Source organism: Rhododendron vialii, chromosome 8a, assembly GCF_030253575.1.
Source record: "Rhododendron vialii isolate Sample 1 chromosome 8a, ASM3025357v1".
NCBI classification, from domain to species: domain Eukaryota; kingdom Viridiplantae; phylum Streptophyta; class Magnoliopsida; order Ericales; family Ericaceae; genus Rhododendron; species Rhododendron vialii.
The window spans coordinates 2,324,214-2,351,045 of NC_080564.1; the positions used below are offsets into that span (position 1 = coordinate 2,324,214).

At 37.3% G+C, this 26,832-nt stretch overlaps 1 protein-coding gene across 3 annotated transcripts; it reads right to left on the reverse strand.

Annotated features, from left to right (window-relative positions):
• Positions 1-816: 816 nt before the first annotated feature.
• LOC131298335 (uncharacterized) lies at positions 817-25,174 on the reverse strand. Of its 3 annotated transcripts, none has more exons than XM_058323731.1 (10): positions 24,986-25,174; positions 24,734-24,903; positions 21,681-22,229; positions 5,162-6,607; positions 4,224-4,548; positions 3,844-4,105; positions 3,295-3,511; positions 2,485-2,852; positions 1,278-1,421; positions 817-1,187 (listed from the first exon to the last, which is right to left on the reverse strand). In XM_058323731.1, exons 2-10 carry the CDS (start codon positions 24,842-24,844, stop codon positions 1,085-1,087), a joined length of 3,525 nt encoding a protein of 1,174 aa, XP_058179714.1. In that variant the 5' UTR covers positions 24,845-24,903; positions 24,986-25,174; the 3' UTR covers positions 817-1,084. The 3 variants fall into 3 exon arrangements, with proteins under 3 accessions (XP_058179714.1, XP_058179713.1, XP_058179715.1); XM_058323732.1 differs by lacking the exons at positions 817-1,187; positions 1,278-1,421; positions 2,485-2,852; ... (2 more) ...; positions 4,224-4,548; positions 5,162-6,607 and adding exons at positions 11,809-12,335; positions 12,426-12,569; positions 13,651-14,018; ... (2 more) ...; positions 18,818-19,142; positions 19,579-20,979; XM_058323730.1 differs by lacking the exons at positions 21,681-22,229; positions 24,734-24,903; positions 24,986-25,174 and adding exons at positions 7,338-7,892; positions 8,951-9,447.
• Between the last annotated feature and the right edge of the window lie 1,658 nt (positions 25,175-26,832).

A 26,832-nucleotide genomic window follows, 5' to 3' on the forward strand; every position in this document is an offset into this window, starting at 1 on the left:
CATACGATCCTGACCGGGTAATTCATGGGGTTTTTTTTTGTAAATAATACCACAAAAATGATAAACCACACAACAAAAATTCGTAAATAATACCACAAAAACTCTTAACGTTGAGCCGTCTTTTTTTTCAGGTTGTGACATCTTTTTACCACAAAATTCGTAAACACCACCACAAAATTGGTGAAAGTTACCAAAGAAATTCGTAAAAGTTCAATATGAATTAGACCACAAAAATTTATAAAAGGAGATACATAAGTTCGTGGAATAAACTATCACAGACTTTATATCTCGGGCCACAAAAATTCGTAAATGATGTATCATGTATGGTACACACAAAAAAGGGGTGTCTATAGGAGATTTTTCCAAATAATTATGCTTCAATCGAACTTTTGGTGGTGTTTGAGCAAGGAAATGGGAGTTGATGAGCTTACTGCAATAGAAATTTTTTGGTTGATTAATACCACAACTCTCACCGATATTTTCTCTCGCCATTAATTTCATCTGAAAGTAGTATTCTCGACTTGGTAAATTTCTCGAGCAAAAGCCACATAAAATAAGAGCTTTAATGGTTGGTTTGGCTTATTTTTTCGCTTTTATTCAAAAAAGTTCACATTTGCTAGTCTTGCGTCTATTTTTTTTTTTTGGACTATTTGTTCATCTCAACGATATAAATCTTGAAAATGAAAAATTATGATCAAAACTTGAAAAAAGAAATTTTGAAGATAAAAATAAACCTGCAAAACATACAATTTTTTTGAATGATTTTTATCTTTATTGTTTTTTAATATTATTCATATCTTCAAATTTTATGATTCCTCTTGTAGAGATGAAACAATAATATAACTAAAATTGACGCAAAAGTAACAAATGCCAAAAAAATAAAAAAAATCATCCATTGTTAAGACAAACCACTCCTTAAGTTTAACCAATAGATTAACAACAGGTGGACGTGCCTGAGTCGGTATCGAGCATGACTAAAATATCATGTGCGCTCTGCCCGCGTAGGATCAAATCCAAAATAAAGCATCTTCTGTACCCAAAAAACAACAGAAAAGCTAAACTATCTTCCAAATTTCCTCAAAGCTTAAGTCTTGTTCTGTTTTTCCTCCTGTTTCACCACTCGCCAACTCTTATTCATCCCCTTGTCTTTTGCCTCTTTAATCTTCACTTTGGCATTCACATGGTATCTGGTGTCCATTGGTAAAGCATTAAGACGAACACATGAAAACTACATAGAAAAACTCTGTCGAAGTAGCCATTTAAATCCAAGTACTCACCTATTACTTGGCGATCCCGGCTCATCCATTATACTTAATTTAGCTAATCGGCTTTCTAACGGCTGCACATAATCAGAATCAGCCGTAGAAGTCTTCTTACAAGCACCCGAGCCGGCTGGCCATGTCACCGGGACTACTAAATTCCTGCAGCAATCGAAGTAACATGAAAAAAGAAACAAGTAAAGGAAAACTCCTTTTATGAGCAACATATCTAGAGCATTGGTGGTATTTTTTCCTTTCAAGCCTTATGAAGTTACTCTTTTTCTCCACTTATCCTCACCTCTTGGTCCGAAGTAAACCTGATGCACAGAATTACCTCTCAGGAGGCAGGTTGCTTGGAAGAAAAATTCGAAAAACTAACTTTGACAAAAAAAGTTTACTCACTGATGTATCATATAGTAACGGCACTTTGAAACGGGAAACTTGAAATGGATTCTTCTTGAATTTAATGATAAAGCCACCTCAGGTGAGTAGGAGAGATTTTTCACATCTGTTAGTTTGTGTAGCACTACTCTACTTGTAAATGACTGTCTAGAAGCATTGGAAGAAAGAGTTTGTATATCAGCTGATAAGCAACGGGATTTTGGATCTCTTATACCAATACTTAAAACACTGGTTGGAAGCCCAGTGAGTATCAGCTGATATTCAAAACCCAAGGACGGACGGTGAAGTTTGGTTGTCCCAAGGAATTTCTGGTCCGAGGGATAGAGTGTAGTCACACAATGGGAAGAAAGGTTGTAGAGATAATAATAATAATAATGTGTTGGTGACGAAAGAGATCATATGGTTGAGGTAATGGAGATGAATGCAGATAGAAAAACATCGATCTCATTTCATATGCAAGGAGGGGTTGGGTGACAGCTTGGTCTTCCCACCTTAACTCGTCTTCTGTTCATGCTACTCGGTTTTTCCAAGTCATTTCAATTCCTCTTCAAGGTCATATTATCAAGGTAAAGAAAATAGATGTTCAAAAGTATGAATACGTTTTCGTGTCCCCGTGTCTTAGAAGATAGGAATATTTTTCTGTCCCCAATTCAATGCTACATAGCTATATGTCTTCCAATCAATAGGTGTGAAACATTTTTGTATCATTGCTTAATCCAAGAAAGCATCTGATCGGCATTTCATACTTCAAAAAGTATCCTAGATTTGTACGTCAAAATAGACTAGGAGGAAATTATGTCAAAACAAGAAATAGCATGCATACCCTTCAAAGCGTCTGCATTTGCAGCTGTTCATCTTATCAAGCGTATAGTTCCCAAACAAACTGTCTAGATGCTTTGCCAGTTTTGGTATCTTGGCCATAGGCAAAATATCCCAGAACTTTAGAACCTGAAAGTCTTTTGAACCTTCCCTGACAACGTCCACACTCCAAATGAGGCTCAGCCATCCATTGACTGTGTACAGCTCCAACAGCTGAGGAGAAGTCCCACCCTGTTTTTCGAGAATGTTAGCCTTTCGATGCTGATGCCAGCAGCCACTTGAAAGCCTTTGTATGATGCAAAGCACTTGCTTTCGGTCATCTACGTTCTTAATTCTAGAATTGGACTCCACAAAATTGTCACTGAAGCAAGCCTACGAGAGAAGAAAAGAAGATGATCCAGTCATTATCGTTTGGAAAACAATGACCCTTCTGAAGAAAGGAAGTTAGTGTGAATGAAAAAATCGTGAAATCACTTGTCACTGTCACTTTTTAAGGAGCCAAGTTTTTTGGATGTCACACACGGTTGAGTTTGTCAACAACCGTGGATTTCCACCATCAAGGAATCACTACCTACTTGTAAAACATAAATAGTTATCTGGGTTATCATAATCTTCCAAATAAGATTATAATACTTTCTTGGTTTTCACAAAGAAAGTGATATTCGATGTTTCTTATTAAGAATTTAGTAACACGATTCTCAGAGAAAATTACTTGGACAATTCCAAATTGGAATAAAAGGTTTTAACGTAAGCATGGAAATCATTGACACAAAATGGTATTATTAATGCTGTTTTACAAATAAAGGAAGCATACCTTCCACCTTGTATTGCGAAACAGCAGCGAATCAGTTGTGAGTAACGCATCAAGTTGGTTAAGCTCCACCAAGGCACCTGCAACAGCTTGAGCCAAGTTCTTGTCCTCAGTGGCATTGTAAAAGCAACTCCGAGCCTTGGCATCGACAACTAGTTTCTTCCAAACAGAGCCGCTGTTTATCAATGTAGCACCATTGCCCAGTATCCAGAGGCAATGCCTATACCAAGAAAGCATAAATGCACATTACGAAACACACCAGGGCGGAACCAGGATTTCTAGACTGTGTGGACTCACTGTGTTCAAATACCGAGACTCACTCTTGGCAATGGTAAAGGGAAATTTCTGTTATTTTAGTGGGATCTTTGGGACAATTTTTTTATGTCTAGGACGGCAAATGAGGGAGATAATCAACAAAAAGTTGACCTATTATATGATATTTTTTCACTCAGCTTGACTCCACAACGACATTATGACATGGGGTAAAGCTAGCTATCACAATGCTCAGTTATGCAAGGACAATGACCTGTGTTCAGGTATACAGAACAGTACCTTGCACGGGTGAGGGCCACATTTGTTCTCTGACGATTGGAAAGAAAGCCCACAGATCCACTCCCATTACACCTCACAGTAGAAATTATTATGAGATCCTCCTCACCACCTTGAAACCCATCAACAGATCGAACGTTCACAGAGAAGTCACTGTTTGAATCTGTATTGTATGTTTTCCCAAATTTTTCTTGGAGTGCAAATACTTGAGCTTTGTATGGCGATATGCAACCCACCCTAACCTTTTGTTTTGATGCCACAGATTCTGTTGCGAGGAAAATGCTTTCTTATTTACCAATATTGAAGCAGTAAATCAAACACTTGTAAGTTAGAACACTACTCATATTTTACCACATTTTTCATTGAAAAAGGAGAAAAAGTACCTTTAAAGAGCCTTGCAACAATCTCAGAAACCACAGCCACCTCCACCATGTTTTTCCTGCTATGTCTGCTATCAAATTCCTCTTTTCCATGGCTTACGTTGATGAATGAATAGGATCCGTACATACTTCCTCGAAGAAAACACCTATTGTAGGCTTGTTCTTTGACGTTGGGACCATCCAAAATCTTACTCTCATAGAACTCCCTATTTGGAAACAAGCTTATTGATGGATGCATTCTGTACTGGACACTAAGAAGATGTTTCTCATGTCCTAATATTACCAGCCTCTCAAATAAGCTTCTTCCAAATTCAACCCGCTGGCATATCTATTAGTAATAGATTGGCAAAGTCAACAAAAGAGATGTGTTTTACTTCAAATCAAAGAGTACGCTCCATTTGCATAGACATGGATTTCAAACAGAAGGGTTGGGTTTAAGGTTCACTTCAATGGCAAGTGGAGAGGTAGCCAAGTGGTAGGCGATCCCTTGCACTTGACAGGGGTTCAAACCTCACTAACTACAACTAACAATGCTGACTTTCGCCGATTAAAAAAAAGGTTTCACTTTCAATGAAATAAGAAATAGAGCCATAAGTGACTACAAAAATAAAGTGGAAGATGCATCAAAACTTAAAAGTAGGAGAGATGTATATTTTTGATGCCTTGTAATTGTATAACTAAAACATGAAGCAATCAAATCACTAATAGCACGCAGTCATTTCAAACCCACGATGATAAATAAAGCTTTTGAACTCTACATAGAAATCGGATTCAGACAAAAAAGAAAAAAAAACTCTACATAGAAAGGATTTACGAAAACTGTCAAATCTACATTTTAGCTAATTCTCATTGCATAATAATTTCAAGCCCTTCATTTGAAACCTACATTTATCCTAAAATGAAAGCCTCAGTGAATAGAAAGAAAATTGAAAATAACAGACCTTGCTTTGGACCATTGCAGGCAGTTGCCGTTCATCCCCAATGAGTATAGCATGACGGAGACCAGAGAGCTGCAATGGAATAGCGGATTCGCATTCTTTGAGCTGAGCAGCTTCGTCAATGACCAACAGTTCCAGTGGTCTCATTCCCTCTGTATGCAATTTAGCGGAGCTTTTTTTTGGAATGAAATTTTCTTTTGAAACAGGCAATTTAGCGGAGCTTGAAGCAGTGCAAAATATCAAGGACGCGTTTTGCAAGCAAAAACTCCAAATTTGACAGAATCCTGTAAATTCTGGCAAATCTAATGTTTCAGAAACGAATTTGAGTATTTGAATGCACTCTGTCTTGCAACTCAGCTTCCTATAGTGTTTAATCATGTAACCAACCTCGTCAACTCCATTCAAGACTTCTTTCAAACCCTTGTTTGCAACAGCACGGGTATACATAGTTTCAATGGTTTTTAGCAAATCGAGAGCCTTAATCATATTCTTTACCACTTCCAATGAAATGAAAGATGTTGGCATATGTGTGTACAAATTTCTAATACAAAAGCTGAGCTGATTTCCTATACGTTTAAATCTCTTCAGGAAAAACTCCTCAAACGTCATCGGATCTCCATCATTCTTCACATTTCTTTCTTTCTTACTTGGAGTTGAGTTGCCCTTTTCATCTCTTTCATCACCCTTCAATTTCCCTCTTCTCTTCGAAGGCTCCTTTTTCTTCTTCTTTTCTGTTTTCTTGTTTTCCTTCAAGGTTTGAACAATCTCCCTCCTCCAAATTCCCTTTTTATCCACATCATTCAAGTCTTGACCGTAAATATGTGCCCCTTTGTCTTGATTGTTAATAACCATTCTTTTTCCAAAACCAGTCTCCTCCTCCTCCTCCTCCTCTTTCTTCTTCTTTTTCTCTTCTTTCAAATACAAACGGTACATCTTTTCAGCGTTTTTAAGTAAACACATCATCGACTCTACATTATGTTTCCACCCAGAATCTGGAGCAAGACAACTTGAAAGAGCAGCAACACGGTAATCAAGAAACACATCAAAGAGATCTTCATGATCGTCAATCTTCATTCGCTCCCCATTACCAAACAATACTATGTCTCCCAATCCATAAGTATCATACTTGAGTTCACGACTCACCAAACTCATCAGCCGTGAAGTAACTCCCAACACTGCAATGTTGGTTGGGGCACATGTCAGTGTTCTGCATTTTATCCTAAATAGAACAAGCAACAATGAAGCTACTGTCTTTGTTTTCCCAGTTCCGGGAGGGCCCCATATTAGTTTGACAGTATTTTGATGACGACATTGTCTTGTGGCAACACAACTTAACACAGCATCCTGTTGGGAGTTGTCTAACTTAAAGGAGCTTATGGCATTCTTGACAATGGACAAGACAGCTTGGTTACTCTCTTCAGACAAGCACTTGGTACAACTTTCCTCAATCTGTAAAGGGTTACAAAAGGTGAGATGATGCATGAATATGTTTATCTTCACAAACCTTACAAAGCAATGGGTGATTGATGAGGAGTGAAATATGTATTCAAATGGTTACCAATGTACCAATCATAAAAATTGTATAAATTGATTGTCAACATGCGAATATTCAATCGAAAGCCGGAGAAAATGTGCAAAAATAGAAGGGGTACAAGAAGTCCGCCAATGGAAAATAGAACTCATAAAATAAGTAAGGAAGAAATTCTACATATGGATCACACACTGTCTTCCAATCCTAGAGATAAGAACACAATATTAATCCATTTAGATGGATGTGAAACCAATCCCAAACAAAAGATAAATACCACACAGTATTTCTCAGAGAGTTGATATCATTACCAGCAAAATCCCATTTGTTGATTACATTGACAAGCCGGACATGTGAGATTTGTGGACAAGGAAAGGTGAATGAAGATGATACCTGCTTATTTTCCATTTACCTCAAGAAAACACGGATCCCAATTTGTTGGAGGGAACATTTGCCTTATACTACTATGTGGCACGCGAAAGTTGGAAACTAAACTTTCAAAAAACTTTTTCTTGCAAATCATACAAGTCATGGAGGTTTAATACTTGCACGTTTTCGTTTCCTTTCTTTTCCTATACTCGTTGATCTTCCTAATTACAGAATGCATATTGCAACAGTAAACAAGTAAAAAGACGCAACTGTGATTCTTACAGTGGAATCCGGTTGCAGCACTCTTCTAATGATTTTCATGTTCTCCCCTTCTGGATCCGACTTCAAAGCCGTCCATATTCTTAGATTAGTAACCATGTTTGTAAGGTAAACAACAAAGAATCTTTTCTTATTCTCATCACCTCGTCTATCTCCATCTTCACCCAACATGATCGGCTTGGACGCCCGTATATAAATTCTTTCAGAAACATATTCGCCGCTTTGAACCAAAGCAATAAGATAAGGACTTTTAGGCCTGTCTAGATCATCAATACGTTTCGGCCTGACCTCTGTCAATGCGATAAGATCTCCAAACTCGGGCTCATACACTTCACCGTTTGCAGTGTCTCTGTTTCTATTCAATGAAATTTTGTAGTACAATTTCTTGGGAGGTTTGAAGCCTTTGGATATATTAACGGTCCATGTTTCACGGGTAGGAGCACGAGCCACTGTCTCCATGCTTGAGAACAAATCGGCGTGTGTTTCTTCGATGAGGGGGTAGATGAATGAGTTCAGATACTCATTGGTTGATGAAAATGTCTTTGGAATCAGCTTAACCTGTTAAAATGTTCACAGTTGTGAAGATTAAAAGTACTTGGAATTATCATCAAGCAAAGAGCTAATATTCACTAAAGATGCATGACCAAAGTACTCAACGAATTAAACAAAAAGTGTCATGATTTCTTGCAGATGAGATTTTCCCCGTACAATTGGTTTTTAAAAGCAGAGCAAGAAAGAAAATAAAAAGAGTGATTCTTGAATTCCATAGCTCTTATATTTCGAAAAATTTAATCGTGGGTCACTAGAGTCCTCATGCAAATATGTATTTTATCAGAGAGACAGACTAATTAAATTTACACAATTGGCCCCCATGTTCTCATAATGCAATTGCACAATTCATTTGTCATTTTTAATTATTTACCTTGAGAAATAGTTTTGTCTGCAAATTTTAGTTTTAAATAGTATTAATTTTTTGTAGGATAAAATTTTAAAAAATGAGCACGTAAACTTTAAAAATATCATATTGCGGAACTAAGTAAAAAAATTTCTCAAATCCCGGCAATCTTGACTCGGTCCCAATCGGAACTGTTTAAATTTTATATCTAGTTGAGACAGTCGACTATCAAAACTTATACATTGATAAATAGATCCAACGAGTAAAATAATTAATAATACAAAAAAGTATTCATGTTGAGAAAAAACTCTGCTACACTAGATCAAACTCATTTATTTAATAACAAATCTGTAAATTATGCGTTTACCGATATTCGATCAACAAAAAAATAGCACAATCAATATAAGTTTTAAAAAAAAGAAGAGAAAATGACGGCCAATGACGTGTTTTGATAACTAATAGTTGCCAAGGACATGCTGAGAACATTTGTTAATGCTGAAAATATGCTTAGCGGATATTAATTATTAAAACACGTTATTGGCTGCCATTTTTCCAAAAAATAAACTATTCTGATCATTTTAGAGAAAAAAATACTCTCTCTCTGCATGTGGGAACGTACGCACATTAGTTATACGCCACTGTATTGTGGAAGTTATACTAAAGCGTAGTAAAAAGGTGAAGAGAAGGAAGGAGAATGTATTAGCTAGATTGTAATCCAAACCTTGGCCTTGTAAAGATTTTTGTTGAGCACATCAGAGAGAGACCATGAGAATACCAAATCTATCAAGCCTTGTTCATCCTTTGATCCTCCCTTCTTCGCACGAGTGCCTGTGCTTCCCATACTTACTATCTATCTATATATCCCTCAAAATTATCGAAACCCAGTACTTCAGTTTTCAACTGATCAGATGTTCACATGAACAACTTGAAAAATTAACGCTCAGAAATGTTTGAGCTCGATCGATGATTTACCACAAGTCAGTCGCTCCATCCCATTACCTAGCTAGATATAGTTTTTAAGGTTCCAAATGCGCTTTAAGACGTCAAAAAAAGGGAAATGCCGTACAATTTCCACCGGCAACAAAAGAAGAAGAAAAAGCAAAGGCATTAATCTACGCAAACATGATAAGAAAAGAATATCTATGTGGAGCCTGGGCAGGTAGAGAGAGAGAGAGAGAGAGAGAGAGAGAGAGAAGAGTTTTAATTGTGTAGGAAGACAAAAGGACCCTCGTAGAAATAGGTGATGAGAGAATTAAGTGGGAACTGGGAAGGTCGGCCATGAACATGAATGATAACTAGAGTCCAGCTGAGAGACATGTATGTTCCCTCCATTTCCAATAATTATAGTACTAGTAGTACTAGAATTTGGAAAGTAAAAGCAGAGAAACTTTTTTATATCTCAGGTATACAAAGGCTCTTGGTATCCCTTTTCGGTCCGTTTTCAATTTTTAGGTCACTTTCCGAGCACAACTTGATAATCGGCTTCGTTCATTTTGTAGGGCTTGACGAGAACATTAATCATGTCAAAAATTATGATTATCGAACTTTAGTAGATATATGATCGGCAAATGTGAAAAATGCCATAAAACAAAATTTGGGTTCTGACCTAGTGTGTTTTTGGATCCAATTTTTATTTTTTTGCATTTTTTACATGTGCCGATCATGTATCTACTAAAGTCCGATAATCATAATTTTTTGCAAGATTAATGTTCTCGTCGAACTCTACAAAATGAACGAAATCAATTAACAAAGTGTGCTCGGGAAGTGAACTAAAAATTGAAAACGGACCGGAAAGGGATACTAAAGAGCCCTTGTATACCTGGGATATACAAAAGTCAGCAAGGAGGGGTCAAGTGTGAGAAGAATAAGGTAATCATGGAACGAGAATGTGAAAGGACGTGAGACGACCCAAGTGGAAGGGATGGATATTGTTATCATTAACGAACGGGTTTGGTTTTCCAAGAGAGTAAGTTACCCCCGCGCGCGCTGTACAAAGCCAGAGAATCAGAAATGCCTTGCTTGGCCCCTTGCCATGAGATATTCTGGCTAGGGGTTTGTTTTCTTTTAAAGGTCTCATGTTCTCTTTTAGAAGTCTTCGATTCTTCTTATTAATTGTCGGGACAACTCACTCCATGCGTAAGTGTGTAAAACGGCTAGGGATTGTAGAGCTCATCCCATGCGTAAGTGTGTAAAACAGCTGGAGGCCGTAGAGTTCAGTCTAAAGTGCCTGCAGGGTGAACCGAAACATCTTGCATTACGAAAAAAGGAAAAAAGAAAGAAAAAAAAAGGCTGTGCTCACGCCATGGTTCATGAGTCACACCTAGGCCTGTGCAAAAAAACCGCTCACCCGACCCGACCTGAAGGATTTCGGGTGGAGCCGAACATGTAGTTCGGACGGGTACGGGTTCAATTTCTGTTAAAAATCAGATTTCGGTTCAGGGATGGGGGTGCTGTGTTTCTTACCCGACCCGACAAAACTCAACCAATTCACAAAGAGCAACTCGTTTTTTGGTCGGACCTGACCTGACCCGACTAATTGGGTTCGCGGACAGTTTCTACCCCTATTCAGTTCGGTTTACAGATCTAAAACATTTGTTACCTGACATGTCGGGTCGGGTTTGGGGTCAAGCCCGACCCGCCCAACCCGTGCACACCCTTAGTCACAAAGAAATCTAAAGCTTTTTTATTCCAAAAGTGCTACACACACAACGGTTGTGTAAAACACACAACCAATCTCTAGCCGTCCATTGTTGTAATAAATGGTCAGGATTCACTCAAACTCCTTCTCATAAAAATTAATCTTTTCCTTTGAAGAGTTTTTATAAAATCTAGACCGTCCAAATACATCTGAACGGTCTGAATTACATACACAACCAACACAACGGTTGTGCAAGTAGCATTTTTGTTTTTATTCACTATATTTCTCCATTATTTAGTCAGTATCAACGTAGAAGATAGATTGCCCGCCCAACAACTTAAAATGTAAGGAAACTTTAACGACTAGTTAATTATGATTCCCACTTCTGTTCTATTCCTAGTCAAAAATACAGAAGCTGGGACTTTATTCCAACAATGAAAAGTAACGAGTGTCCCAATCAGGGCCCTGGTCCAAAAATTATAGAGAGAAAAATATAGGTCTCTGCATAAAACACTCTCTCAATATAGAAAAATTGTTCCCCCCCCCTCCCAGCGCTATTCAATAGAAAAATCGTTCTTTTCACAAAATTTCTTTGAAATTTGGTTTAGAGTCATTCTTGGGCAGTTTCGGGATTTAAAAGAAGATCGAGTGTTTTGATGGATTGTTAAACCGTTTTCGTTCTATACGAGGAATGATTAAATTATGAAAATGCGTAAATTTTTTTATATATATTTTTGAATGGCAAAAAATTTCATTAATCTTGAAATTGTGAGCTTGCTTCTTCATGCTTTTCCTTCGGATAAAATGCTCAAATGAAAAATCTATGCTTTATTATCTTGTGTTGGGAAGGCCACATGTTAATATATCCTTCTGAATGTGAATGGTACACAATTTTACCATTGCCTTTGATTCCAGGCTAACCAAAGTAACAAATAACTTGCTGCAATTTTGCAAACCATGTGCAAGGCCAAATCATTTAAATGGATTTAAAAATAGTGTACATTACCCAAATATCCAAAGTAACTCCATATTTAAACATAACAAGTACGAACAACAACATATTAACAACACAGAGGCCTACAGGCAGGATTAGTTGAGCATCAACATACATTACCAACAATTACAAAATAATGCCAAAAGTACCACTCTCTTATTCGAAGAGGACGAGCTTCATCCAAACGTATCACTCTGATTCATTTCATAGGGATCATCTGCCTGCATACGACTTCACAAGTCCTCCTCCATTTCTTTCTTGAGCCGTGATGTTTCCCTTTCAATTTCTAGGTCGACAGTTTCATTGCACTCATTGATCAAATCTAAGTGAGGATAACGCTGCAGAGTTCTATAATAATTTCCTCAAAGTCTTTTTTTTTTCCCTGTTTTTTCCTCCTGTTTCATCACTCGCCAACTCTTCTTCATCCCCTAGTCTTATGCCTCTTTAATCGTCACGTTGGCATTCACATGGTATCTGGTGTCCATTGGTAAAGCATTAAGATGAACACATGAAAACTACATAGAAAAACTCTGTCGAAGTAGCCATTTAAATCCAAGTACTCACCTATTACTTGGCGATCCCGGCTCATCCATTATACTTAAGTTAGTTAATCGGCTTTCTAACTGCCGCACATAATCAGAATCAGCTGTAGAAGTCTTCTTAGAAGCACCTGAGCCCGCTGGCCATGTCACCGGGACTACTAAATTCCTGCAGTAATCGAAGGAACACAAAAAAAGAAACAAGTAAAGGAAAACTCCTTTTATGAGCAACATATCTAGAGCATTGGTGGTATTTTTTCCTTTCAAGCCTTATGAAGTTACTCTTTTTCTCCACTTATCCTCACCTCTTGGTCCGAAGTAAACCTGATGCACAGAATTGCCTCTCAGGAGGCAGGTTGCTTGTAAGAAAAATTCGAAAAACTAACAACTTTGACAAAAAAAAGTTTAGTCACTGATGTATCATTAGTAATGGCACTTTGAAACAGGAAACTTGAAATGGATTCTTCTTGAATTTAATGATAAAGCCACCTCAGGTGAGTAGGAGAGATTTTTCACATTTGTTAGTTTGTGTAGCACTACTCTACTTGTAAATGACTGTCTAGAAGCATTGGAAGAAAGATTTTGTATATCAGCTGATAATCAACGGGATTTTGGATCTCTTATACCAATACTTAAAACACTGGTAATTAGAAGCCTAGTGAGTATCAGCTGATATTCAAAACCCAAGGACGGACGGTGACAGTTTGGTTGTCCCAAGGAATTTCTGGTCCGAGGGATAGAGTGTAGTCACACAGTGGGAAGAAGGGTTGTAGAGATAACAATAATAATAATAATGTGTTGGCGACGAAAGAGATCATATGGTTGAGGTAATGGAGATGAATACAGAAAGAGAGGGTCCAACATCGATCTCATTTCATACGCAAGGAGGGGTTGGGTGACAGCTTGGTCTTCCCACCTTAACTCGTCTTTTGTTCATGCTACTCGGTTTTTCCCAGTCATTTCAATTCCTTTTCAAGGTCATATTATCTAGGTAAAAAAAATAGATGTGGAAAACTAGGAATATCTTATTATGTCCCCGGGTCTTAGAAGATAGGAATATTCTTCTGTGTCCCCAATTCAATGGTACATAGCTATATGTCTTCCAATCAATAGGTGTGAAATATTTTTGTATCATTGCTTAATCCAAGAAAACATATGATCGGCATTGCATACTTCAAAAAGTATCCTAGATTCGTACGGCAAAATAGACTAGGAGGAAATTTTGTGAAAACAAGAAATAGCATGCATACCCTTCAAAGCGTCTGCATTTGCAGCGGGTCATCTTATCAACCGTATAGTTCCCAAACAAACTGTCTAGATGCTTTGCCAGTTTTGGTATCTCAGCCTTAGGCAAAATATCCCAGAACTTTAGAACCTGAAAGTCTTTTGAACCTTCCCTGACAACGTCCACACTCCAAATGAGGTTCAGCCATCCATTGACTGTGTACATCTCCAACAGCTGGGAAGAAGTCCCACCCTGTTTTTCCAGAATGTTAGCCTTTTGACGCTGATGCCAGCAGCCACTTGAAAGCCTTTGTATGATGCAAAGCACTTGCTTTCGGACATCTACGTTCTTAATTCTTGAATTGGACTTCACAAAATTGTCACTGAAGCAAGCCTACGAGAGAAGAAATGAAGATGATCCCGTCATTATAGTTTGAAAAGAAACAATGACCCTTCTGAAGAAACGAATTTAGTCGAATGGGAAAAAGGTTAATCACTTGTCAGTGTCACTATTTAGGATCCAAAGATATATATATATATATATTAGTCCGGTTCCCTTGAGGGATCCCGCACGGGCTTACCGTGCGGGACTTCCATTTCCCGATCGAATTGGGACGATCCAAGCCGCTCAAAGTGATTAGAACATGATTTTAAAGGTAGCAGCAAGAAATCAGCAAAAAAAATGAACGGGAAGGGCTTGATCCGAGCAGTTTTTTATTGAACGGTTCAGTAAAAAACTGCTCGGATCAAGCCCTTCCCGATCATTTTTTTTGCTGATTTCTCGCGGGTACCCTTAAAATCACGTTCTGCACACTTTGAGCTGCTCGGATCGTCGCAATTCGATCGGGAAAGGAGAGGTCCGCGCGAGAAATCAGCAAAAAAAATGACCGGGAAGGGCTTCATCCGAGCAGTTTTCATTGAACGGTTCAAAAAAAACTGCTCGGATGAAGCCCTTCCCGGTCATTTTTTTTGCTGATTTCTCGCGGGGACCCTTAAAATCACGTTCTGCACACATTGAACGGTTCGGATTTTCAAATTTTGATCGGGAAATGAAAGTCCCTCATTTTAAAAAAATGAGGGATCCCTCACTTGATAATTTGTGTGTATATATATATATATATATATATATATATATATATATATATATATATATATATATATATGTTACCAACCTAAGACGTTAATTTCTACAATGAAGCAGAGACAGGTTTAGTTTGTGAAACACACGCGGCTCAGTTTGTGAACAGTAGTTGATTTCCACCATCAAGGAATCACTAACTACTTGTAAACACAAATAGTTAAGAGCATCATCCTATTCTTCCAATTTTATCAGACAATAATATTTTCTTAGTTTTCACAATGAAAGTACCATTCAGTGTTTCTAATCAAGAATTTAGTAGCATGATTCTCAAAGACAATTCCAAATGGGAAATTTTCAAAATACCCTTCAAATTCTGACCTCAATGTCTAATAGACACCTAAATTATTGCTCTGTCATTAAATTAACCACCTCCTGTCTCAATCTGTCAAATTACTAACGGATTGAGATGAGTTGGACTAACTTCTCCGTTTCATAACTGAGTGGGATCAGGGTAATTTCATATCTCTCCCTCTCCACACCCTCTTTTCTTCTTCTTCCTCTAATCGCCCCCTCCCCCCTCCCCAAAGCCTAACTCAAATTTAGTGGCAGTGGTGATTGATTGGTCGTTGGGTTGTGATGTTGGTGGAAGGAATGGTTATGAATTGATGGAGTTTTAGTGGTGGATAAAGACAATTCTCTGGAAACTGGTTCCTATCTAATTGGTTATCTCCTTAAGTGAACAAGACCCGTCAAATTTTGTAACGGATTCCACGGAAAAGCACCCTTCATTCTAGAGGTACCCTGTTCACCATATAATGCAACTTACGAGCCAAAACTCGTAAAACTCTTCACCTCCTCATGTTTTCTAAACAGAGCCGTACACTTGCACCCTTGAGATGCACTCATTTTGGAAAACAGGGAGGAATTAGAAGATTTCTCTGTTGTGTTCTTTGTTTCTTCTCACCTGGGTATTTGGAAACCCTTTTGGGAGACTGATCTCGCTCCTCTGCGCACAGAATTGGACTATGAGAGAGATGGGTTTCTCTCTCATGCTCTGTTCTCTTATGTGTGTTTTCGATTGGAGGTTCACTCTCTTCCTCTCTCCTGCTCTGTTCTCTTAAGTCTTAATTAGAAGTGACAAATTGAATCCAAACCCATTAATACATTCATACCCATTAATTAAAAAAATAGACCCAATTCAACTCATTTATTAGTTGGATAAGAATGAGTCCAAACCCAGCTAACCCATTACTAATTGGGTCTTAATTTGACATCAATTTGGTCAACTTAAATGACCTAATGGGTAATAAAAGTAACCCACCAAATTCCGGCCTCTTTACCAATTACCAGGTTTCCCGTCTCTTTTGCAATTGGGAAGCCGAGGAATATGGCCTGCTCCCTCTCTCTTTTATTTAATTGTTCTGTGCTAAATCACACACATCCAAAAATATTTTGGATGGTCCGGATTAAAAATCAATTGTGACCGGTAATAATTATTTTGATCAGTCAAAATTGAAAACACATCTCATCCATTGATTGCGCGAATGGACTGGTGAAATTGTGCTCCACTGTGAATAAATTTCTCTCATGGTAGTCCCGCATAGGATTTGGATTAAAAAATTGACTTGTTTTTTTGTCCTTGTTCAAATTTTTTTTGCATTTTTTTTGTTTTGTGTCAAACTTTTGTGACTTATTGAGTTGTTTCGTTGAGAGGAATCAGAAAAGTAAAAAATTTGATCGAAACTTATAACTTTTTGAATAAAGACAAAAATAAATCAATAAGACAAAAAATTTTACTTATTCTTGTCTTTTTGAAAAAAATTATGAGTTTCGATCATAATTTTTTTTTACCTTTCTGATTTTTCGATCATAAATTTTAGTATATATGTAATTGGATTAATGGGCAGGTCGGGTTTGCTTTAAAATAAATGGATCGGGTTGTGTATGGATAATTAAACTCATAGTTAATAGGTCAATGACCTATTAAAGACTCAACTTACCCAATTTAGCCCAAACCTGCCCGTTTGCCACCCCTAGTCTTAATCACAATTGAAGGGAGTAAGGGAGAGATGAGAGGAAATTAAGGGAGGGAAGGGGAGTTGAGACATGTGTCATATTTCAAATAGGATGTGATTCCACGTTAGCATATTTAATAGAGCTCTACGTCTGACTCAACAAAAACCGTTGGCAATTTGACGGATTGAGACGGCAGGTGGTTAATTGAATGACGGGCAATAGTTTAGGTTGAAAATTGAAGTTCACGAAAATTTGGGTGTCTATTAGCATTGAGGTCTTTGGGGGTATTTTGAAATTTTCGCATTCCAAATTGGAATACAAGGTTTTACGTGTAAACATGGAAATCATTGTCACGAAATGGTAAACAAAAATGAGTAGGGAATTAATTTTCATACTACTTTTTTGGATATTCACACTCTTTTTTGTTTTTTTTTTTTGTTTTTTAGTGTTGAAAGTGTGTATATTTTTTTGCTAAAAGACAAAAAATAAAATGTGTATATGAAAAATGGGAGTGTAAAAATCAATTCCCTAATTAATACTTTATTGTTTACAAATAAAGGAAGCATACCTTCCACCTTGTATTGCAAAACAGCAGCGAATCAATTGCGAGTAACACATCAGGTTGGTTAAGCTCCACCAAGGCACCTGCAACAGCTTGAGCCAAGTTCTTGTCATCACTAGCATCAAAAAAGCAACTCCGAGCCTGGGCATCGACGACTAGTTTCTTCCAGACGGAGCCGCTGTTTATCAAAGTAGCACCGTTGCCCAGTATCCAGAGGCAATGCCTATACCAAGAAAGTAGAAATGCACTTTATGAAACATACCAGGGCGGAACCAGGATTTCTAGAAGGTGTGGGCTCGCTGATGTAGGACGGTTTTAGGACACTCAAAATATTGCCGCCAACAATAAGAATCGTGGTGGTTTTGGGTGGGGAAATAAGAATATTGCTTGAATAAGTGCGCAAAGTAGAAGAAATGAGAGAATAGAAGAAGTCGAGAGAGAAAGAGAGATAGAGGTACTTTACCCTTGCAAGGATTAGGTGATTTCTGCAAGGAAGGACCACAGGCCAAACCCAATTACAATGGCCTTAGCCTTGTAAAACTCAATTCATTAATCAACTCTATTCCAAATGAAAGATTACATCTAAATTTATAATCCATGGGAAAGACTCTTCTAATTCCTACAACTCCAAAAGAAATGAACCTAATTAATAAATACATCCAGAAAGATATGTGAATGAACCTAGATATCAATGCATACATTGTACGTGTTTAATGCATCCAGATGAATATTAATGCAAGCACTAAATTAATGATGACCCTTTAACTACCAAACTACTATGAATGACCCTTGATCTACCAATCCTTGTTCGAACCATGCAGCTCTTGATTAGAGTCTCTGCAACTACCAAAATACCCTCATCTAGTAATTTATTAGTTTTTGTTGTCCTCATCACTCGCTGTGTTCAAATACCGAGGGTAACTTTTGGCAATGGCGAAGGGAAATTTTTGTTATCTTAGCGGGGTCTTTGGGACAATTTTTTATGTCTATGGTGGCGAATGTGGGAGATAATCAATAAATTGACCTATTATAAGGTTTTTTATTTTTTTTCCCACTCAGTTCGACTCCACAACGACATTGCAACATATGGTAGAGCTAGCTATCACTTTGTTCAATCATGCAAGGACAATGTCCTATGTTCAGCTATGCAGAAACAATACCTTGCGCGAGTGAGAGCCACATTAGTTCTTTGCCGATTGGAAAGGAAACCCACAGAGCCACGCCCATTACATCGAACAGTGGAGATAATTATGAGATCCTCCTCACCACCTTGAAACCCATCAACAGAACGAACGTTCACCGAGAAGCCACTGTTTGAATCTGTATTGTATGTTTTCCCAAGTTTTTGTTGGATTGCAAATACTTGAGCTTTATATGGCGATATGCAACCAATCCTGACCTTTTGTTTTGATGCCACTGATTCTGTAACAAGGAAAATGCATGCTTATTTACCACAATTTAGGCAGCAAATCAAATACTTGTAATTTATAATACTAAATCTTACCACATTTTTCTTTGAAAATAGAAGAAGTACCTTTAAAGAGTCTTGCAACAATCTCGGAAACCACAGCCACCTCCACCATGTTTTTCGTGCTATATCTGCTATCGAATTCCTCTTTTCCATGGCTTACATTAATGAAAGAGTAGGATCCATACATACTTCCTCGAAGAAAATGCCTCTCGTAGGTTTGTTCTTTGACATTAGGACCATCCAAAATCTTACTTTCGTAGAACTCCTTATTTGGAAACAAGCTTATCGATGGATGCATTCTGAACTGGACGTTTAGAAGGAGCCTCTTATGTCCTAATATTACCAGCCTCTCAAATAAGCTTCTTCCAAATTCAGCCGGCTGGCATATCTATTAGTAATAGATTCACAAAGTCAGCAAAAACGGAGGTGTTTTACTTCAAATCAAGAATAGGCTCTGTATCCATAGGCGCGGATTTCAATCGATAGGTTGGGGTTTAAGGTTTGCTTTCGATGGAATAATAAGAGGAATAGCCGGTAGCCCTAATTAGCTAGTACAACTAGAGTGGAATACGCATCAGAAGTAGAAGAGATATCAAACTCATCACGATAAAGCTTGCGAACTCAATATTGAAAGCCATATGAAAACTATCATATATCTATATTTTAGCTGATTCTAAATAGTCAATACCAAACCAAACCATGCCTTGAGTCCCAATCATTTGCTAATTCTCATTGCAAGATAACTTCAAGTCCCTTCATTTCAAATCCACATTTATCCTAAAATGAAACCTTGGTGAATAGAAAGTAGAAAGAAAACAACAAACCTTGCTCTGGACCATTGCAGGCAGCTGCCGCTCATCCCCGATGAGTATAGCATGACGGAGACCCGGCAGCTTCAATGGAATAGTGGATTCACATTCTTTGAGCTGAGCAGCTTCGTCGATGACCAACAGTTCCAGTGGTCTCATTTCTTCTGTATCCAATTTAACCGAGCTTGAGGCCGTGCAAAATATCAAGCATGCATTTTGCAAGCAAAAATCTTTAATTGCAATGCGTCCAGTTATACAAGGCACATGTACGGATTCGGATTCAGAGAGGAACTTTAGTATTTGAACGCACTCTGTCTTGGAGGAACTCAAGTTTCTAAAGTGTTTAATCATGTTACCAACCTCGTCAACTCCACTCAAGACTTCTTTCAGAACCTTATTTGCAACAGCTCGGGTATACATAGTTCCAATGGATTCTAGCAAATCGAGAGCCTTAACCATCTTCTTTACTGCATCCAATGAAACAAAAGAAGTTGGCATATGTGTGTACAAATCTGTAGTACACATGATGAGCTGCTTTCCAATAAATTTGAATCTCTTCATGAAAAATTCCTCAAATGTCATCGGATCTTCATCCTTCTCCACCTTTTCTCCTTTTCCTTTGTTACTTTGAGTTGAATTGTCCTTTTCCACTCTTTCATCACACTTCAGTTTCCCTTTTCTCTTCTTCGTCTTTTCCATTTTCCTGTTTTCCTTCAAGGTTTGAACAATTTTCCTCCTCCAAATTCCCTTTTTGTTCACATCATTTACGGCTTGATCATAAATATCTGCCTCTTTTTCTTTGTTGTTAATAACCACCTCATTTCCGAAACCAGTCTCCTCCTGCTGCTGCTCCTCATTATCCTCATTCTTCTTTTCTTGTTCTAAATACAAACGGTACATCTCTTCAGGGTCTTCAAGTAAACATATCATCGATGCTACGTTATGTTTCCACCCAGACTTTGGAGCAAGACAACTAGAAAGAGCTTCAACACGGTGATCCATAAATACATCAAAAAGATCTTCGTGATCATCAATCTTCATCCTCTCCCCATTACCAAACAATACTATATCTCCCAATCCATAAGTATCATACTCAAGTGCATGACTCACCAAACTCATAAGCCGTGAAGTAACTTCTAACACCGCAATGTTGGTTGGGGCACATGTCAATGTTCTGCATTTTATCCTCAATAGAACAAATAGTAAGGAAGCGACTGTCTTTGTTTTCCCAGTTCCGGGAGGACCCCATATTAGTTTGACAGTATTCTGATGACAACATTGTCTTGTGGCAACACAACTTAACACAGCATCCAGTTGGGAAGTGTCCAACTTAAAGGAGCTGATAGCATTCTTGACAATGGATACGACAGCTCGGTTGCTCTCCTCAGACAAGCACTGGGTACAACTTTCCTCAATCTGTAAAGGATTACGACAATTGAAAAGATGCATGTAAATATGCTCATGTTCGCAAGCCGTACAAACAGTGGGATGATTGACAAGGAGTGAAATAGGTATTCGAATGGTTAGGATAGTGAAAAGAAAGCGAAATTGCTCGGCGAGAAGCTAAAATTGCAATAGAAACCGGAGAAAAGGTATAACAAAGGGGGACAAGAAGACAGCCACTGGAAGATACAACTCAGAAAACAAGCAAAGAAGAAACTCCACCTATGAATCACACGCTGCCTTCCAATCCCCAGAGATAAAAGACAACCTTGTCATTTTAAAAGGAGGAGAAACCGACCCCCAAACAATACCACACCATATCCCTGAAGGAGTCAATGTCATCAACCGTAAAATCCATCATGTTGTTTACATGTACAAGCACAACAGGTGAGATTTACAGTCAAGGAAAGGAAATGGGAAGACGACACCTGTTTGTTTTTCATTTAGCTCAACAAAACATGGATCCCAATTTCTTGGAGGAAACATTTTCCTTATACTACAATGTGTCATGCGAAGTTGGAAACTAAATTTTCTAATTTTTTTTTTCTTGCAAATCAAATTAGTAATTGATATCTAATACATGTTTTTGTTTCCTTTCTTTCCCTATACTCGTATGATCTTCCTAATAACAGAATGAATATTGTAACAATAAAATGAGTAAACTGGGATCTTACAGTGGAATCCGGTTGCAGCACTCTTTTAATGATGTTCATGTTCAGCTGAGAGTTCAACGCCGTCCATATTCTTAGATTAGTTACCATGTTTGTCAGGTAAACAGCCAAAAGACTTGGCTTCCTCTTATCCCCTCGTCCATCTCCATCTTCACCCAACACGATGGGCTTGGACGCCAGTATTACAATATTTTCAGGATATTCTTCGTCCACCCATTTGACTAAAGCAATAAGATACGGACTTTTAGGCCTGTCTAGATCATCAATACATTTCGGTCTCACCTCTGTCAAGGCCATAAGATCTCCAAACTCGGGCTCATACACTTCACCATTTGCATTGTATGTGTTTTCATTCAATAAAATGTCGTAGTACAAGTCCTTGGGAGGTTTGAAGTGTCTGGACTTTGTAACGCTCCATATTTCGCGGGAGGGAGCACGAGGCACTGTCTCCATGCTTGAGAACAAATCGGCATGTGTTTCTTCGATAAGGGGGTAAATAAATGAGTTCAAATACTCACTGGTTGATGAAAATGTCTTTGGAATTAGCTTAACCTGTTAAAAAGTTCGCAATTGTGAAGATTGAAAGTACGTGCAATTATAATCAAACAAAGAGTTTCTGATATATCCACTAAACATGAAATCATGAAATGCAAGCTACTCAACGAATAAAACAAGCATTTTTTTTTTCCCTCCGTTGGTTGATTTTGTTCAAAGATGGCAGGTAAGAGATAATTGCGCGGAAACAAAAATCAAGTGTCATGACGTCTTACAGATGGGATTTACCCCTTACAATTAGTTTTTAAAAACCAAACAAGAAAGAAAATAAAAGAGTGATTCTTGAATTCCATGGCTCCTATAGTGCCAAAAATTTAATCATGGGTCACTAGAGTCCTCATGCTAATATGTATTTTATCTCAAAACTCTTAAAATTTACATGACTGGCCTCCCTGGTTCAGGCCCGGCCCTTGAGACTTTAGAGGCCCCAAGCGAGACATGAAAATGGGGCCTCTCATATTTTTCTATCTAAGTTAGTTGTTCAATATGAGAAGCAAAATTGCCTTGTGTCTTAGTGGCATGCTACTTTGAGCATGTTTTTGGTATCTTAGATCGCGAGTTCGATTCTCGCTGCCATCAATTTGAATGATTTTTTTTGCACAATTTTAAAAAATATGCAAAAAAAAATAGGACTCGATGGATTGAAAACGCAACCTCAAAGTTGCAGGACAAAGATCTTACTGCCACATAATTCTCCCTCAATTCTAAAATATTTGACATACATAATATTTAACAAATTCTGCTATTTTGGGTCCGATTGGAGGCCCTAGGCAGTCACTTGGTGGACCCATGCCTAGGGCGGGCCAGTTTTATACATAGTTAAAGTTTCCCGAATTATATGGAGTACGTTGAGACAGTAGACACGTCAAAAGTAATTATATTTTGATCGATTAATTAATGAGTAATATATTTGCTGAAAGTATTTTTGTTGAGAAAAAACTCTGCCACACTAGATCAAACTCATTTATTTATTTATTAAAAATAAATCTGTAAATTATGTGTTGATCGATAATTAGCACAATTAATAGTAGTTTCAAAAACATAAACGATTGGCACACCAGAGAAATCTAGAGAAAATCTCTCTCTCACAGAGAAATCTAGAGAAAATCTCTCTCTCTCTCTCTCTCTCTCTCTCTCTCTCTCTCTCTCTCTCTCTCTCTCTCTCTCTCTCTCTCTCTCTCTCTATGTGTGTGTGCATGTGGGAACGTACATATGTATATTATTCATCAATAATGCTACATACACGATAATTCAAACACAACACCATTCACAACCTCTCGCATACTTGTGGGGTCCACACGCACCACATACATGTGAGGGGTTGTGAATGGTGACGGTCCCACATATATATGAGGGGTTGTGGATGTTGTTGTGTTTGGTGCGTGTGGGCCGGGGCCCACATGTACGTGTGGGATTGTCGATGGTGTTGTTGTGTTTGGGTTGCGTGGGGACCCCACATTTAAGTGTGGGGTTGTGGATGGTATTGTATTTAGTTTGTTGTGGGCCCCACATATATGTAAGGAATTGTAGATAGTGTTGTGTTTGAATTATTGTGTAGCTAGACTTTTTGATTATTTATACACAGTGGCGGAGCCACTTGAGGACGAGCAGGGGCACGCGCCCCCACTGAATACTCTTTTTTCTTTTTTCTTTTTTCTTTTTTTCAGATTTTGTATTTTTTTTTGTAATTGGCTTCTTAAATTGTTCTTTGTTTAATCACTTTAATATATTTTGTATATATTTCATTCTCAACTTTTTGTTTCCAATATTACAACAATTCCACTACACTTGCAAAGTGAGATTTTTAATGAATAAAAAGAGAGTCATCACTCATCATTTGAAACTCCTCAATACATAATGTCCAAATTTGTAAGTGGCTAAACCATGGGTTATATGCATTATTCTTCATTAATTATTCACAATTTTAAAAGTAATCTTGTTATTGTCGATAGAACTCACAACGCGTGACGAAATAGAGGTTTAAGCATAAAATTTGAAAAGAAAAGCAAATTTTTCTGACTGGATCAAGATTGCTGAATATTAACATTTTAATTATTGTGTATCTAACTGTTATTAGATTTGGTCCATTGAGACAATTCAGACAATTGATTTGTTTTGATAGTTTATGAAATTACTACATTCCTTAGTAAATGTGTTAGCTTTTTTTTAAAATTATTTTTATCATAAGCATTCTTTTATTATTTTGGTGTTGCTAATTTGATATTTTTTTTTGAAGTATGTTTAAAAAGTGCCCCCACTATCGGTAATTCTTGGCTACGCCACTGTTTATACAGCAATAAAGTATAGTAACATGCAAGGTAAACAGAAGGGAGCTGATCAAAAATAAGAAATAATAAAATGAAAAAAGGGAAAGAGAAGGGAAGGAGAATATATATATATATATATATATATATATATATATATATATATATATATATATATATAGAGAGAGAGAGAGAGAGAGAGAGAGAGAGAGAGAGAGAGATTGTAATATTTTAAACCTTGGCCTTGTAAAGATCTTTGTTGAACACATCAGAAAGAGACCAAGAGAATACCAAATCTAGCAAGCCTTGTTCTTCCTTTGATCCTCCCTTCTTTACATCACTTCCCATGCTTAATACTTATGAAACCCACTTCTTCGATCAGTTTCAACTCAGATGTTCACAATAACCTGAAAAAAAAAAAAACACAGAGAGAAATGAGCTCATGATCATTTACACAAGGAAGATACGTATATATGTTGCTCCCATTACCTAGCTAGCTTTTAAAGGGAAATGCCGTACGATTCCAAGCAGCAAACAAAAGAAGAAAGAAGAAGAAGAAAAGCAAAGGCATTTATGCAAACACGAAAAGAAAAGAATTTCTGCGTGGAGCCTGGGCAGGAAGAGAGAGAGAGAGAGAGAGAGAGAGAGAGAGAGAAGAGTTTAGTTGTGTAGGAAGACAAAAGGACCGTGTAGACTCGTAGAAAGAAATATAGGTGATGAGTGAAGTGGGGAGGTCGGCCATGAACATGAATGATGGATGACTAGAGACTAGAGAGATTATTTCCAATTATCTGCGTTATTGTAAACTTATACTAGTATATAATTTTTTGTTTAGTTTTTTATCGTATTTTTTTGATTAATCGTTTATCTCGACATAACAAATAAAAAAAGTATAAAAATATGGTCCGATTTTGAATAAATTTAAATAAGACGGTACTTTAGAAAAATAAAATATTCGTTTAATACTTTTTTCGTCCCGTGAACTTTTTTTTTTTTTCAATCATACTCCCTCCGTCCCTTTTTTAGAGTCCAGTATTTCATTTTGGACTGTCCCTCAATAAGTGTCTATTTTGTAAAGTTAGTGGGTAAAAATTTGTAAAATTTTCATTTTGTCTCTAAAAGTAGATTCCTTTTTGAAAAGTTAGTGAGTAAAAATGTAATGATGATGTCTCCATAGATGGTAAAGAGGGAAAGTGAAGGTAAAAGTTGATGTGAAATGTGTAATGATGATGTCTTTTTAATAAGTTGGAGTTACGAAGCGGGACACTTAAAAAGGGACGGAGGGAGTAAATTTTTACTCCCCCATCCCATTTTCATTGTCTATTTTTGAATTGCGAGTCATTTTTTAATTATTTATATCTTTTAATCTATAATATTTTCCATAATTTTGAAAAGTTTGTATTATAGAACTAATCGAGATCTATCAAATAAGATTCATACTAAAAAGGATATAAACAAAAGACATAAAAAAGACAAATAGAATAATGGACAATGAAAATGGGACAGAATGAGTAACTTTTTTTTTTGATAATGAATGAGACGGGTGATTAATTCAAAAAATATGATACGAATCTAACAAAAATTTAGAAAAGACAAACAGACCACACAAAACGAAAAAGTTTTTTTTTTTTTTTACAATAATGGAGCCACATGTGAGAAGAAAAGGTGTTCACACGAGAACGAGAAAGGAAGATGAGACGACCCAATGGAAGGGATGGAAGGATAGCATTAAGCCATTAACGGGTTTGGTTTTCCGATAAAGTAAATTAAGTTACCCGCGCTGTGGGTGGATGTATAGCAGCTGGACTTCTGCAGTACAAAGCCAGATAATCAATCAAAGAAATGCCTTGCTGCTGACCCCCTGCCATGAGATAGTGGTTTGTTCTACTTTACTAAAAGTGAAAATTGATTTTCGCGTTTTATTTTTATACGCAGGCGCTCCATTTTGTACATTAAAGTTATTAGTAACTTCACGTTAAAAGTGGAGCACCTGCGTACGAAACGCCAAAACCAGCATCCTTTAAAAGTCTTGTGTTTGATTTTTCTTGTTAACTGTTGGGTTGGCTCATTCCCCCGCGTAAATGTGTGAAACGGCTGGGGATGTAAAAATTGGTTTGAAGTGCACATAAACTAGACAAAAACATCTTGCGTTACAAAAAAGAAGAAGAAATGATGTGTTCACGTCAAGGTTCATGGGTTACTCCCTTAAAATCTAAGCTATTTTATTCAGTATATTTTCTCCATTATCTAGTCAATATCAACAAAGAAGATACAGTAGATTGCCCAGCAACTTAAAATGTAAGGAAACTGTAACGACTAAAGTCAATTATGATTCC